The following is a 16,246-nucleotide window of genomic DNA, read 5'->3' on the forward strand; positions in this document are numbered from 1 at the left end:
ACCTTCAAACATCTTTTCCCGCCTCTTCTTCTACCTTGGACCTGATCACAGGCGATGACGCGTCCCAGGGTGAGATCACACGTTACTGCGACCTGAAACACACGTCACCTGCATCACAAAGCGCGTGAGAGGAAGACGCACAACATTACGCACGCCATCTTTGTTTGATGCCACCAAAGGCAGAGGATTATAAATTCCGGTTGCCAAGTTTGAAGATGTGCCAAAGATAAATCTGTTATAAACAAGGAAGAAACAAATAACATCAGTGATTGGTTGTGATTAACATCAGGCTTCTTACTCGTGTCTCTGAAATTCAAATTACCAGTCTGATATAAGCAAAGCCAGGCGACAACCTCATATTATTCCAGACGGTGTGTAACCAGCGGAGGGATGATTACATTTGACTTGCAATGATTTTCTTCCCTGCATGAGAAAACAACAGCCTGGAAAAAAACTAATAGACAAATTCCCCAAAGTGGTTTTGTTTGCTCCTGATTTCTTTACCGCGTTGCCCTGGTGAAAATGTTTCGATTCCTCCCGCGTTGACAAAAGCAAAGAGATAAAAGTCTGACCCGTCTGACTCCACTCGGCTATGGAGGGGGGGGAGGGGGGCCGAGTGCATCCGCATCGTGTCTCTATCTCCATGGCCTCTTGGATGTGACGCCCGGTAATGGAGGCAGGAGGACCGGGGCACTGCAGGGACCCCGACGCCGCGCGGCTACACCAGGGCCTTTGTCTGGTGTCACTTCATCACCTAATTGGATCAGGTTTGCGCAGCGAGCAGATGTGAGCGGCGGGGGGAGGTAAACACCCGACCAGGAGATGCCGAGGCACAAATTGCTTTGAAAGCGGTTTGTGAGGGAGAACAGCAGAGGAAACGCAGCGCAGGAACGTTTGTGTCCTAACAAACTCTTCCTCTTAGATTCAAAATGGCTCCATTTCCTTTTTGTCCATCCAAATCCCCAGTAATGTGTTTCAGAGCGCAAGCCTCCAGCAAGGCCATACACTGCTCTCTAAGTTGTCATGACAACTGTAACCTGCATCTCTGTGTACATTTGACTTTTATAATCGGACTCATTGACCTGAGAACCTCCCAAAGTAACAAAGCAACATAAACTTCCTCTGTGTGTGATCTGAATGTAAATCAATACTAAACTTCAAATCACCTTTAGTCTAAAGAAATAGAGAGAGAGAGAGAGAGAGAGAGGAAGAGGAAGAGGAGGAGGAAGAGGCCCTATTTCCCATCAAGCATCTGTCTTCCCTCCGACGCGGCTCGATTTAACCTTGAAGAGTAATGAGATCTGACTAGCTTAAATGTTAAATGTTAGCATTCTTAAATCATCAGGAAGTGCCTCTGAGGAGCCGATAATCACGCCGGCAAATTGCTGCGCTCGCTAATTTCATTTCTCCTGCCTTAGCTTGCAGTTAGTGTCGATTATTCAAGAACAGGCATTTAATGCTGCAGGTCCCAGGGGTGTTACATTAAAATGTAATAACTTGCAACGTAAATGAAAACAAAAACCATTACTCCCCCCTCTCCCCCCTCCCCCGCCTGTCTCGCCCTTCCTCCCCCCTCGGTCCCTCTCTCCCTCCGTGGTGGGAGTTGGAATCTAATTCTCGGCCCATCTGGCAGGCGTAATGAAGGCGGCCGGCCTCGCGGTGCCCCGCTGCCACGGCTCGGCGGCGCGGGAGGCGAGCTGGCAGATTGGGCCGGGACGAGCGGAGGGGAGCCGGAGAGCCCGCCGAGACGCTGAGCAGGCCCGCTTAATCTCCCAAGTGCCCCGGTGAGACGGGGCCCAGGCCAGACGCACGCTGAGCGCCGGGTCTAAGGGCCGGAGGACAGGGACGGACAGAGGGGATAGACGGGCAGAGGAGACGGACGGGCAGAGGGGACTGACGGGTAGAGGGGACAGACAAGCAGAGGGGACGGACGGACGAGTGGAGGGGACAGACATTTACTGGCATTTAGAGGAGAACATGATCTGTGCTGATTGGCAAATACTTGTTAAATGCAAAAGAAATATAATAATCTGAAATAATTCATCTATGTTTGAGTATTTGATGATGATTTTTAGCAAAAATTCAAGTTTTATTCTCATATTTTCTTAATTGTGTGAAAACAAATACATATCCTGACTTTTATTTGGACTTATTGGGTGATTTTGTGAATGTTTGTAAACACTAAATTTACATTCCTGTTGGATCTTGTCAGTTGAGACACAAACACAAACACAACAAACACAAACTCCTCAGCTATCGTGTCGATCTTCTGCTCGCCGTGTGTGAGAGCACGTAGGGGGGAAATGACGATGAAGGGCCGAAACACTGAGTGTGTCGCCGAGCGCTTACATGTGTTTACCGCATGTACGCGGCTCCACCAGACGCCGCAAGCTGAAGAGGCCGCTTGTTGTTTTAAACTCGTCAGGTAGTTGAAGACGTTACAGGAAATCTGCAGAACCACAACAGACGGCGGGCGAGAAGCAAGAGAAGCGAGAGCAGGAGCGTCAGCGAGGGCGCGTAGCAAGAATCAAAGAGATGAAGAGAACATCCAGCACAATGCAGAGAAGGAAGCCGGGCCGGCGCAAACAGCGGGTTTCTCCCCGAGCACGACGGCGGCCTCGGGAGAAACCACAGCACTGTCATTAACACTCACTACCCCCCAAATACGCCGGCATCAGCTGGAGGTATAATTGCCCCTGAGCCTCCTGTAATCTGACGCCGTACCTGCTGTTAACGTCAAACACACTCTACACAAAGAGAGGGGGGGGACAAAGAGAGAGAGACAAAGAGAGGCAGAGAGAGAGCGAGAGGTAGAGGTAGAGAGAGAGCTTTGTCAGATTTAAGGTAAGGGGGAACAAAACAAAGATGTAGAGAGAAAGGTGGAGTAAAAAAACACAAAAGAGTGTGTGTGTGTATGTGTGTTTGTCTGTGTGTTTATATATATGTGTGTGTGTGTGTGTGTGTGTGTCACTGAAATCCCAGCAGTGACGCTCAGAGGCTCAGATGGAGGAAAATCATGTTCTTTTCCTTGAGTGATTAGAAGACGAGTGGCAGAACATGACCTACTTAGAGAACTTTCATGAACAGGTTTAGGAAAAGGAGCTCAATGGTAGAGGATGTGTGTGTGTGTGTGTGTGTGTGTGTGTGTGAGGGTGGGGAGGGGGGGCGTTAACCACTCCAGCCCGAGTGGGGAAACACTTGAAGGACTTTTCCCACCTGCGTTCCTCAGAGTTGATACATTTTTAGCCCCATAGATCCTCCAGAGCAGCCGAGACGCAGGACACGACTGCTACAAAAACAACAACAAATGAAAGACTAAGGGGATTTCCAGGTTCTCTGAGTGGGAAAGGGGGGTGGTTACTGTCCTTGCTGCTCAATGCTGCTAAATCAAGACGTTTTGACTCAATCTTCACTGTGAATGTTCCAGACTTATTATTGCAAGAAAAAACAACAGCAAGAGATGCAGACGGCCAGAGTGAGCTCAGTACAGTGTGAGAGTATCACCTTTCCCTCTGGGCTGGAAAGGAGAACAGGATCAGACTCATTCAGCTGCATTAGGGGGGGGGAGGCGGGTGGGGCACTGTTCACCTCGTAGCCTCTCAACCTCCAACACAAGCTCACAGTGGTTCACTCTGATATACGACTCTGAAGATACGAGAGGTTAAAATGCAAAAAGGGGAAAATGAATTAAACATCAGCTGACACCCTCTGAGGGTTTTAGTACCTTTAAAATTAGCCCCGAAGGTGTGTGTGTGGTGTGTGTGGGGGGGTGTGAATGTTGATGGAGAAGATAAAAAGATGATAAACTGCGTTCGCAAAATTCGACTGCAAAAAGGCAAAGCTGCGCCGTATTACGATCCACCGAGGTGGCACAAAGGTAGGTTCCAGGCCCCCCTCAGGGCCTCCTGGTTCCAGGCCTGCCTCAGGGCCTCTTGGTTCCAAGCCCACCTCGGGGCCTCTTGGTTACAGGCTTTGTTTGTGCGACGCCGGGTCGTCTCCGGGTCTTTTGTCTCATCAGCCGTTGTGGTTGCTGCCGCCGCCTGCAGCGTTCTGTTGCAGGCTTTTGTTCTTCCTCTCCATGTTAGATTTGGCAACAGGTCACAGATTAAAGGCAACGCAGCCGGCGAGGGTGCGCCGCTGTTTGTTTCCTGTGATGAGACAGGAAGTGAACCTCATGATATGATGCCATTGCTCCCAAACTAAGATGGCTTCCACTGGACTCCTTGAGGTGCGGCGGCGACACTGCGATGCTTCATTAAGTGACGCAGACTGATGTGACACTGGTGGCACTGCAGTAATAAGCTGCTGCGCTGATAAATGCCTGTGATTCTCTGAGCTCCCTGCAGTGCATGAAGACAAAGAGAGGAAGAGGATGAGACACAATCAGTCGAGGTCGTTCCTTCTTCCTCTGCACAGCCCCGAGCGTTTACGCAGTTCGGGACGAGTCGTCGTAAACACTGGGAGATGTCCATGTCCGCCTGATTGAAGGTTCGTCTGTGTGACGAGCGAGCGAGCGAGTATTCCTACTGTCCAACTTTATTCACAACACACACACACACACTCATGCTGAACTCTCAAGCACAAACTAAGGGCACTGCTGCTGCCCTCAACATATCCCAGCATGCATCACTGTTCCTATTCACCTCGTGTAGGCTTAATGTGAGATAAGCTGATTTACACTTTCCAGAGAATCCAGTGATTGGAGCAGAATTGTTTGTTTTGTTGTTGTCGTCATTTTCAGCCAGAAATCAGTGTGAATTGATTGTTCCCTGTTGAACCCCGCCCCCTGATGTAGCTTCTACTGGGCGAGTAGCTTGCCTGCAGCTTTAATCACAAGTAGCTTGTAGCTCGCAAAGCTACCGTGTCAAAGTCCCCGACCCTGCCAGTGACCATGTTGGACCCCAAACGGTGAACAGAAGGAAGGTGATTAAAACAGCAGAAAGTTGCGTGTGACATATGGAGCTGCAGAGACAGAGAGAGCAGCAGAGAGAGCAGCAGACGCTCTCTCCCCCCCAAACTGAGCCTGAGTGGCCCATAAGGGCGCTTTATGAGAACATCACACCTCTATATGAGTCTCATCCCACAGCCCACAGGAGGCTTCCTCTCCCTGCTGCCTGCCTCTGGTGGGCTGCCAGCCGATTCATTCGCCGTTCCCAGATAGATGTTTGTAATTGGAGCTCTAATTTATGATCGGGCCTCGGCGCAGGATAATGATATGGAGCATTGTAATTTGCTGATGCAAATTGTACGTTATAATGGGGGGCCATAAAAGCTCCGGCAACATCTCGGAGACTTGCCAAACACCCTGAGCGTTCATTACAGCCCTCATTAAAACATCCACGCCGGCATCGGGGGCTCTTACAAATGGAAGGAGCATGTAATTGCTGCTTGATTGTGGTATATGTAACATATGATAAAGTGGAATTACCACTTTATTTGTCTACAGTGTCCGTGAAACTTAATGGGGAGAAAGCCTGCAGTAAACAAATCCTCAGAGCATTGTTGGATGGTTACATTAAGGGCTATTTGTTTAAAGTGGGGCAAATGTGAGTTAGGGGACAGTGCATCCAGGACAAACTAAGAGTGATAATAATCCCGGCTGAGCTTGTGGGGATAAAGCTAATGCTTTCACCCGGGAGGGAGCGCGGCTTTCATCTGGACTAAACCCAACACTGCTGATAGCTTCATCTGGGAATACATTAACTCCATTTAATGTAAGGGAAAAAAACAAATTGTTCTTTTTCATTAGCAGGCGCCAAAGTCATCACCACACTTTAGCTTTAACCCCTCCAGCCCCAGGGTTGTCACGGAAACGTTGTCTTTGCGACTAGTCAAGGTTTTGATCATTGTGAATGGGAAACAAGTAACCAGAGCAACCGGACAACTATTATAACTACTAACACAAACAATGAGGGAACTGTTTGTGTTGAACGACACCACACACACACACAAGAAGGACAAAAAGCAACAAGAAGACAATTAATCATCCGAAGAGCCCAGAGGAGCCCAGAGCAGCTTATTTTAGGCGTTGCTCTCCTTGACAATAACCACCACACAGGAAGGACACAAGAACGTTTTCATAAATGGCACCAAACTGATGTGCTGCACCTAAGAAGCTCTATGAGAAGCAGAAGAAGTGACCATGACCCTCTGAGGTCACCTGACATCGTGTGCTGATGCTGCTCTGGCCTGTGCAGCTCCTGCTGGTTCCCTATGGTTGATCTCAAATCAGTCCTGACCAAAGGCGTCCGTGGGAGGCGAAGCTGCTCGTCTCGCCTGCTCAGCGGCCTTAAGAGCAAAGCCAAGTGGCCAAAGCAATTAAGAGTTCATTTAGAAGGAGTGAAACTGTGCCGGCTCTGGTTTTCCAGAGGCCCGGTCAGCACTTATTCACCGTGTGGCCTCTTTATTCTAATGACCTCTCCCAGAGTCCCTTTGTGTGGGAGCCATTCTGATGCATCTCCATCAGAACAAAACCCGAGCTGTCTGCACGGCTGAAAATGAAGTTTCCCTCTCGTGCTCTGAATGAGCTCATGCTGCACCATCACGCCTCTGTGTGCTCAGCCGCTGGAAAGGGATTTTCTTTAGTCGTGCCATTCAGCCGGGGCCCCGGACGCCTGCGGCCTTTATCTCCAGACCCGCTGATTGATGTGTTGTGGGCCCTGCTGTGGTTAACAGCAATTTTTATCCGTTGCTAGCGGCAACAGCCCAGGTCCCTGGTGCGCGGAGAGCAGCGGGGCCCGGGATCTGAAGCCCGACCGCACACGGGGATAAACAAATAGGTTTTTCAGGGCAGACAGGCCTCACTGAGGGGCCCCTGACAGGCAGCGCCCCACCCTAAGGCCGGCACAATGTCAGGGCCCGGCCCCCCCTGCTGGGCCCTTTGGTCTCCTTTACTAATTTTCTCCATGTGCAGAGCAGGCGGTGTGCAGACACCTGCCCGCACTGAAGGATACGCAAAGACAACCAGCAACCGGCTACGCTCACATTCCAGGCTGGAAATTCCTCAATGCGATGTGTTTGCCTCAATGTGGCAGATTTATGGAGCTAAACCATTTGTTCTCTGATTATTGCGACACATATTGTGATTAGGACTGGAGTGTTGGTTACTGTCCTGTAGTATGACAGTGGGGCGACCTCAGCAGTCCAAAGGTCTGTACTCATGACGGAAGAAGGACAGACAAACTGAAGAATACTCAAAGTTCCTCCTGCTCAGTGGAATAAAGATGGGAAATAAACACACAACCCCCCCAGGAGCAGAGGGATCAGTCAGTCCAAAGCGGGAAACATTTAGAGTGGAGCATTAAGGCGAGGAGTGTGACGGTAGTGTGTGATTGGAGGAAGAGGTGGCGTTCAGTCGAGGCTCTCTCTTCCCTCACCGCAGCAGAAATCAAATATAAAATATAATTTCCACTCAATTTCCTTTCAATCACTGTATTTAGCATCTAATCCAGTGAATCTGTGTCATTTTGTTAAATAAAGCGTGAAGCTTTTAATGGCTTCTGTTATAATTAAGTGACATAATCCATGTATTCGATAAAGATCTTGTAAAAAGCCTCGTCGCTCAGACAGAGGGGCGCGTTTGGAACAATGCGGAGGTCGTGAAAGCCAAATCAATTAAAGCGGCGGCCTGTTTGAGAACGCACCGCTGACACTCAGACTCATTTAGCGTTAAATATGATTACCACTGCCTGAGCGGGGAGAAATGGAGAACGGGTGATGTCACCGCGCTCAACCCAAACACCGGCGAAGGGTTTTACTCCCCACAATAAACCCTCAAAAAACAGACTCGTCAAATTATACTGTCACAGACGAAGCTCTGGGCTTTGATCGGGCGAGCGGCCTTGGCTGGTTTTGGGGTGGGGGGGGGCTGAAGCACTTCATCTGGAAAGAAGAGGAGGCGTGTTGTCTTTTTCGTTGGGCTATAACTCCTGCTCCTCTATAAATCCAGCTCCCGGGGTAGCGGCAGGACCAGCAGATAGTTGCGGCGAGATTGTATTTTGATGTTTTCCTCCTTCTCTTGCAGCCCGGTATCTACCCGAGTGCAGGAGGGGATGTTGGGTTCTTTATCAAGGAGTCCCTGAGTGGATGATAAATCGCCAGAGCCCGAGTCCATCTCCTCTGGAACAACAAGCAGGTAGCAACGCAGGGACACCGGCGAAGCCATAATGAAACCGCACAAAGCAGAACGCAGAGTCGACCTCACAAACCCTCACACAGAGAGGGGGAGGGGGATAGAGGGAGAGAGAGAGAGAGAGGGAGGGAGAGAGTGTGTGAAAGAGAGAGAAGTTTATAAAACAAAGTGGGAAAGTAAAACCATAAACAAGCTAAACAAACAAACGACTGATCTGTTTAAAACTAATCAATCTGATTACACATACTGTACATAAAAACTAAGAATGTCATATCTAAAATAAGATCTCCCTTTCAGAAAACCAAAACACTGGATCATTAAGGGGACTTCCAGGTCCCATAACCCAGACTGCCCACTTTGCTGCAGCGCCTCAACTCTTCTTTTTCACAAAACGCATCTTTATCGATGTTTTTGAAGCACAACGTGTGACTGAGGACCTCAAAGCAAAAAAACACAAACAAACAACAAGATCACTGCTCACTATGTTGATGTGAACCTTACACATCCTAAGTTGGGCAGAGGGACCGTCCTGCGTCTCGTCTTCCTCAAGGCAACAACAGGGATTCAAACATCTGAACCCTGAACTCCACACCAAAGTTTCTCGTGAACTACAGTTCAGATGAGGGCTGCGGGCTGCGGGGGCCGGGAAGAGCCACCAGCAAACGCAGGCTTCATCTGTTTGGAGTTTGGGTTTGTGTATAGATGGAGAACTTTTCAAACACGAGCTGAAAAACTACCAAGGAAATGGTGTCTGTACGGGCAGGTTAGTGCAGCCATGGCCTCAGCCTCTGCAGGACAGATCCCCAGAGCCCCTCCCCCTCCTCCCCCCCCCCCCCCCTCCCCCCCAGCAAACCAGAACCATCATCAGGCCCGGAGCACTCACTGATAAGGAGACCCCGGGAATGAAGCCGGCCAGGCAGAGTCAGAGCTCAGCGCCCAGGGGGGGCTGGGGGCTACAAACACTGCAGATAACAGCGGCAAGCATCCAGACAGGATACAGAGGCGGCGTGAAACTTCCTGCCCCCCCCCCCACTCCGTTCAGATGAAGAGGAGGTCTCTCTCCCCTGACTCAAACTGACAGCTCAAGCCAAAGGGCGGCGGAATCTTTTTTGGGAGGTCTTGTTTGTTTTCATCCATCTGTGAGTTTGTAGCCGTCAGGGAATAAGAATGTGACACGTTCTATTAAAAACACGGAGAATAAGGAAGGAGGAAAGATAGCAGAGAGATCAATGTCTTTTCAAGTGAAGCTTTGTTCGGCGCTTTAACTGCGGTCCTTTGAGGCAGATTAGCGATGACAAACCATTTGTAGTTGTTTTGTTTGTCTGGATGATTGCTTCCAAGCTGCTGTAAGAACTGCCATATGCCACTCATCAGCTAAAAGTAGCATCCATCTTACACCTTCCCCTTCAAGCAGAGGACAGAAAGGACGACCGCTGCCTGCATCACCGGCAGAATGACGCCAAACAACCCAAACGCACACGGGGCAGGGCAACAGATGCTACCAGGGGATAAAATAAGTCTCGTTATGACACTTTGCCAGATCAAAAAGGATCCGCCGCGTCAGAAAAGAACCGTGTCAGACATGTTTACCTTCAGCAACATCGTCTACGCTCTGCAACATACAACATCGCATCAGCTGCTCCCAACCAATCACAGGACACGTTTAGTTTAAGGCAGTCCTGTAGCTGCAGTCAGTTTACACTCTGAGCCCTTTAACCCTTTGGGGATGAGTGTCACAGTGTGGCCACGCCCCCAGGTACAGAGCTGCTGCAGTAAATGTCTCTAACTTTATGAGGAAAGACTTGAATTACACACAAACTGACACAGAAACTCAAAACCCAGAAATGGAACTTTCAGTATTACAAATCTACAAATCTCTACGACTGAATAATTCAGACAAAACATACAACACACACATCCTAGTTTGGTTTGCAAAAGTCATTGACATTACATGAGGATACTAATACTGTGTAGTGTCTTGCAGCACCATCGTGCAGAGAGCCGCGTGTCCCCCAGACATTTCCTCAACCACATGCGGGTTTGCCTCAATGCCTGGCCTCCAGATTAGCCAAACAGTATGTTACTATGGTGACGCACATCCTGAGGGACTGACCTTGGTCCCTATGTTGACTCTCATCCAACAACAGCCAATGGAATTCCAAGCCTAAAAAACATCATTCCTCAATCCCATAACTTGTCCATGATTTCTGTGACTCTATGAATAGTTTTTCATGCCGACATAAAAACAACTGCAGAAACAATCACACTTTGTGTTTGATGCCGAGTGAGAGCTCAATATAACAAGATTTATGCAGGGCGACTCCAGGCACCAGCCGACCTCGAAGGGTTAAAAGGCTTTTAAAGATATTGTCTGATAAGTGAGCAAGAGGATCAACCATCGACAGTCATTGGAGGAAGACATAAAACTCCGACAGCCAAATTGCAGCAGCAGGCAAACGGCGCTGATCGATGCCAATAAAAGGCGGCTCTTTGGGCCAAGGTAGCGCGGGACACCTTCCCGCAATTTAATCAGTCAGTCAGCCAGAATTAATGTTCCTAATATCATGATTTCTCCATTACTCTATTTAACATAATTAAAATGTCGAGCGGCGGGGCCATAAAGCGGGTCGTTGGAGATTGTAATTCTGCCGTAAAGCCATGAAGCATGAAAATGTCACTTACCGAGTAGCCGCGTCCTGACAGCGAGTGAGTGGAGCTCTGTAGGGAGAGAGAGGAGAACAGGCGTGACCTTTAAGGAGCCACACAGACATGATGAAGCAGCGGCGCTTTAATATCAATATTCACGTTAACCTTTCACCGCCCCGCCGTGCGGCCAGACACCAACCCGGCCGCCACCAGGGGGCGGAGCTGAGAGAAAAATATCACACATCACATCCTGCTGAGCGACTCCATCAATCATCTCGGGAATTCTTGGAAAAGAACTTTAGGAAAAGTAAATTAATATGTTTGAGGCTTATCTATCAAATGTATCGATCACACATTTGAGGTTCAATCATCATCCAGATTTCATGAAGTTGACTGTGTGTGTGTGACTGAGAGTTGTTTACCCGACATGCCAATAAGAAACACTGCAGAGAGAGTCATGACTGAATGATGAGACGAGCTCGTGTGATCCTATTCACTCTTACAAGACCTTAAATCACACATGCAAATAAAATACACCCATAAATGTGACTGGACTGGAAACTCAATGATCAGCACATACTGAATCAATCAATGAGAGAGGCGGAGCTGATCAGTGAAGGCTTTGGGCCACACCCACAGCCTGCAGGCCACACCCACAGCCTGCAGGCCACACCCACAGCCTCAGGTCACCGCCTTTAATGACATCAAAGCCTTTTTTTGGAGGTCTTTGTACACAAACGCATTCGGCTCCTTGTGATGGTTTGGTGATGAAAGTCTTCTGGATCTGTCACAGCTCGGCTCAGACGTCTGACACTGACAGACACACGAAAGCGAATCCATCACTTGCATCAGCAGATAAAACGACAACACAAACCTTGATACCGAAATTGTTTTGAGAGTGACTGACAGCTCAGTTACCGTGGCAGCCAAAGATGTTGCCTGCTTCTTATTCCCTCTTTAAGCACATAAACATACAGCAACCGACAAAATCTGCATCTACTGATAACAAAGCACGACTTATCACATCTAAACCTGCAACTATAACGTCAGATAAAAGAACGGAGTTAACACTGAGTGACTGATTTAATGTGACAATCCTCCATTTGCACAAACATTTTCCTGTACAAACAATAATAATAAGAACCCTCCGTGTGTGTATCTGGCTGTCAGGTCCACCTGCGTCCACATACAGACTGTGATCCAGGTGTTCGCCCTCAAGTTGTAAACATCACTGTTGCTAATAAAGTTATTTTGAATAGGACTTCATTCCCTGCACCTGGGCCGTGGGCAGTGACAGTTTAAAAGCTTAACCTATCTCCTGGAGTCACAACTACACTGTGTCAAATCTATTTTCTTCTTCTTGTATTTGTCCTTACGACGCCCTGCATGTATATCTGCACAACAGTGAACATATTAGCATATAACTAGACTTACAGCTTCATGTAGAGGAGCTTAAGAGGCTTTAACACGTCTTCATGGATCCATAAGGGTCCATTCAAAGACCTACAGCTCAGAAGAGAAGCACTACACAATGACACGACAGCATTGAGCTACTTGGTATATAAATGACCTGACTACTGCAAAGTATTGTAAAATCACCAGCGTGCCGCTTTGGAAGACGTTTGGCCATGAAGCCTGCTGGCTCCTGTTTTCTGATGAAGTCCACTAAATGCTGAACAGAGAGCAGCATGGAGACAGGGAAGTCGGTCTTGCTCTGTTCTCTGACTCGCTCAGCCGGCTCCCAGCACGAGAACCAATCTCCAAATCCCTCCCTCCACTTCCACTTTCACCTCTTTTATTCCTCGGTCTAGATTGGCAATTTCTCCCTCCCCGGTCTCTGGAGGGGACTTTTCTGCAAGACCAATTTAATCCATAGGTCCACCTTCAATCCAGACAACCTCCCCCACACTTGCACTGCTGCCACCCCCTTGTTTTGCACCTCCACACGCCCCTCATCCATTCTCCTACACCTGCTCGAGGCCTCAGCCCTCATCAACGCCTGTGTTCCTGTCTGATTCGCAGGACAGCTCCCGCGGTGACGATTAAGGAGGAGTCCTGCCGTGAACCGGAAAGCAGGCTCTGCGGGAATCAAAAGGCCATTCCCGCTCCGCTCAGCCCCTTTGCACTCTTCACCACTGCAACAAGAGGGGAGGCCAAAGGAGAGAAATGCACAGAAGGCAATAGCTGGAGATACAAAGGGCCATACGTGTGTGTGTGTGTGTGTGTGTGTGTGTGTGTGTGTGTGTGTGTGTGTGTGTGTGGTAGGAGGCCAAGGCCATTTGGAATTAGCCTTACTGTGTGGAGTTCATTCAACTTAGAGCATTCCGAGTAGAAAGAGAGGCTTATTTAAATGATAATGAGGGACAATCCATTGGATTTAGTGCCGGTGAAGGGAGGAAAAGAGGGGAGGAAAACAGGAGGGGAGGAGGTGTGGGGGTGTGTGGATCCATTAAAGCGCCGGCGGTTCATAAGCCATAGGGTCGGCGTACAGCTAAACACTCTCTCTTAAAAGCCATTATACATGGCTCTCAATGGATTTCTGCAGCGCTTAGGACTTCAAAAGGATTTAAGAACCCGCCCCAGAGGGGGAGTGTGGGGGAGGGCTGAGGACAAGTGTGTGTGTGTGTGTGTGCGGTGGTTACGGTGGTTGGGTGTGAGAGGGATAGGGCGCATGCTGGCGGCTTTTAAGGGTTAACTAAACAGCCCCAGAGAAGAGAAATGTTGCTAAATTTGCCCCCTAATCCTCTTCACGCATTTCCATGCCGCGTCCTCCACTCTCCCTCCAAAAAAACAACACAAAAACACAAAACCATGGCGACAAGAGGGGCGGGGCCACACTTCACTGGTTCATGTCACTGCATCGGAGTGGAGAGACGAGCCAATCAGAGCTCATTGGAGCCTGAGGAACAGAGCAGGAACAAGAAGGATGTGATTGGTTCATTCCTATCACGTGACATTGAAGTCTTCGACATCTTCATCGGTTTTGTGCATCATAGGCGTATTCTTGCACATTCAGGAAATATTTTTGTGCATCTCTGCTCAGCCAATCACGAGTGTGTTCATGCACATTCATGAACTTGCCCCCAGCTCACCTATGAATAGAACATTTCCCATAGAGTTGTATCTTCAGTCAACACGACCCAAACCCCACCTATGACCACAACCCCAAAGGGTAGGAACTTTGGGTGGTTGTCACATGTCTTCACTTGAGGTATTTTCTTTTGGTAGGTGCGTTGGGGGAAACTGTGGTTTTCTGTGATATGGTCTTACATTTATACATTCAGGTCAAATAACCCTTAAAATGTGATTTTGTGCATGTTGGCTCAACCAATCACGCGGGTCGTCAGGTACCTCATTTACAATCATAAACCTGCCCTCAGCTGACCTATGAACAGAGCATTTGCGTCTTAAGTGTGGGCTCCATGGTTCTCCCGTAATGGTGAGACACCTCTGGCCTCCCGCGCCTCCTTGTCAGAATACAGGTGTGGTGAGTAAAACACAGAAATAAGGCCCAGCTGCCGCCCCCTCCCCTCCTTCCTCCCCTACAGGACACAGATGCAGTGAACCCCGCCCTCCTCACATTTCCCTAATCTCCGTGTGGCTCAGAGCCGGGGCCCCGATGCACCACAGGCACAATTACCCCGTCAAAATAAACAGATAAAGACCCGAACAAACAGCATCCTGCACGTTTTTTTACACCCTCCTGCTCCCAAATTGATGCACGACTGTTTTGTACGGGCGGAGCGGGACGGGCGGGTGAGGCCGCGCGTCGCATTTGTCTCTATTTCCTTTGGCGGCGAGACAAGAGGAATCCATCCTCCTCATTTGGCGACGGGGCGTCATTACTTAAGAGCGCCGAGAGTCGAGGAGCCACTTTGATGGAGGTGGAGGCGCTTTAGGAATATTAGGAGGAGATTTCACGGCGCAGGGAAGGAAGAAGAGGAGACAGGGAGAGGAGGGAGAGAAAGAGAGAGAGAGGGAGGGAGAGAGAGACAGAGGGAGAGAGAGAGGAAGATAGGGAGGGGGGGCAGGATAGGAAAAAGAGGAGACAGAGAGAGGTAGAAACAGAACGACAGAGAGAGCTAGAGAGAGAGGGAGAGCGAAAGGAAGGGAGAGAGAGAGAGAGAGAGAGAGAGAGGGAGAGAGAGAGAGGAAGCTTCCTCTTCCAGGGTAATAAGATGTAAAGATTTTAAGTTATTGAACTAATTGTATGAACAAATTCAGTATTAAACGAAATAAATCACCTCTCTGCCTCATTTCTCCTCCTCTTTCCTCAGCACACACATACACACACACACACACACACACACACACACACTCACACTCACACGGCGCTTCTCTTGAATTTGTGTAAAAGCACATTTTAATGAAAAAGTCAGGAGGAAGAGGCGAGGAAGAGGCGAGGAAGAGGCGGCCTCGTCAAGATAAAAGAGCGACGGCGGCTTGACAGCTCTGACAGGGAAACACGACGAGCTACGAGGAGTAGGCGCTGGCGTGTGTGTGTGTGTGTGTCCGTGTGTGTGTGTGAGGGTGCTGTTGAAAATTGCAGGCTATAATCGCCGACGGTGTTCGGTGCGACGTCTCTCTAATCTGCTGCCAAGTAAACGCAGCACAGACGCCGGTGTGGGAGCATATCTACCTCTCTATCGCTCTTCATCTCCCTCTCTTTCAGTCTCTCTCTCCCTCTATCACACGTTCTCTCTCTCATCCCCTTAGAAAAGACTTGGCCTGTCTGTCTGCCTGACTGACTGGACCGGCGTCCGGGCCCCCATTTTCCTTCGCCACCCGCTCGTGTACGGATGCCAGCATGGCGACAACTGGACTGAGCCCTTTAACCCTTTCCAGTGTGGAGTCAGAGAGGGGGTCCTCACCTCGCTCAGCTGCTCCTTGGAGTTGCTCCTGTTGGGTCGGCTGAGCTCCTGCACCGCCTCGTCCTCGCTGACTTTGACTGGACGTAGAGCCAAAGGTTTGATCTGCAGAGGGAACACAGAAGAGGCAGTCGGTTTGTTTACATGCACGGCAGCGGAACCACATTAGACCGTTAATCAGACTAGGATACCATCACTTCATATTTGTCATAACTGTAAAAACTGAAAGCTATTGTTTGTGTTTACTATTGTTCCATATAATTCTCTATAGTACAGTTCTTTCCTATCTGTGTTATTGTGAATGACCTTTGATTTGAAGCTTGGATTTGAAGAAAATTCACAAGTTGAGTCAGGAGTGTGTGTTTATTATTGCGTGTGTGTGAGTCATGGTACTTGACAGTCATCTCGTCACGACTCCTTTGTCAATCTGAAAGGTTTCTATAGTCAAACGTAAACGGACGAGGCTAACCAATACGTCCTCTGACATCCCGACAACAAAAGAGACAAACCAGCGTCCTTGTCATCTTTACCGTTTGTTCTGATCGTTCTGAGTCAAGAAAACTTTCAGACATTGGCACAGAATGTCATTTCTCAGCAGGTT

The 16,246-nt window shown here is 49.0% G+C and overlaps 1 protein-coding gene across 8 annotated transcripts in view; it reads right to left on the minus strand.

The window, feature by feature from the left end:
- The window catches only part of fbrsl1 (fibrosin-like 1), a 237,304-nt gene that overhangs the window by 153,212 nt on the left and 67,846 nt on the right, over positions 1–16,246 (minus strand). For all 8 annotated transcript variants that reach the window (XM_076147588.1, XM_076147587.1, XM_076147590.1 and 5 more), the window contains exons 3-4: positions 15,649–15,750; positions 10,814–10,849 (exon numbers count right to left, since the gene is read on the minus strand). In XM_076147588.1, coding sequence (XP_076003703.1) covers positions 10,814–10,849; positions 15,649–15,750 — 138 coding nt within the window. The remainder of the gene's footprint in view (positions 1–10,813; positions 10,850–15,648; positions 15,751–16,246) is intronic.

Source organism: Genypterus blacodes, unplaced genomic scaffold (assembly GCF_046128005.1).
Source record: "Genypterus blacodes isolate CSIRO-AG114 ecotype Tasmania unplaced genomic scaffold, CSIRO-AGI_Gbla_v1 ptg000038l_1, whole genome shotgun sequence".
In the NCBI taxonomy this organism is placed as follows: domain Eukaryota; kingdom Metazoa; phylum Chordata; class Actinopteri; order Ophidiiformes; family Ophidiidae; genus Genypterus; species Genypterus blacodes.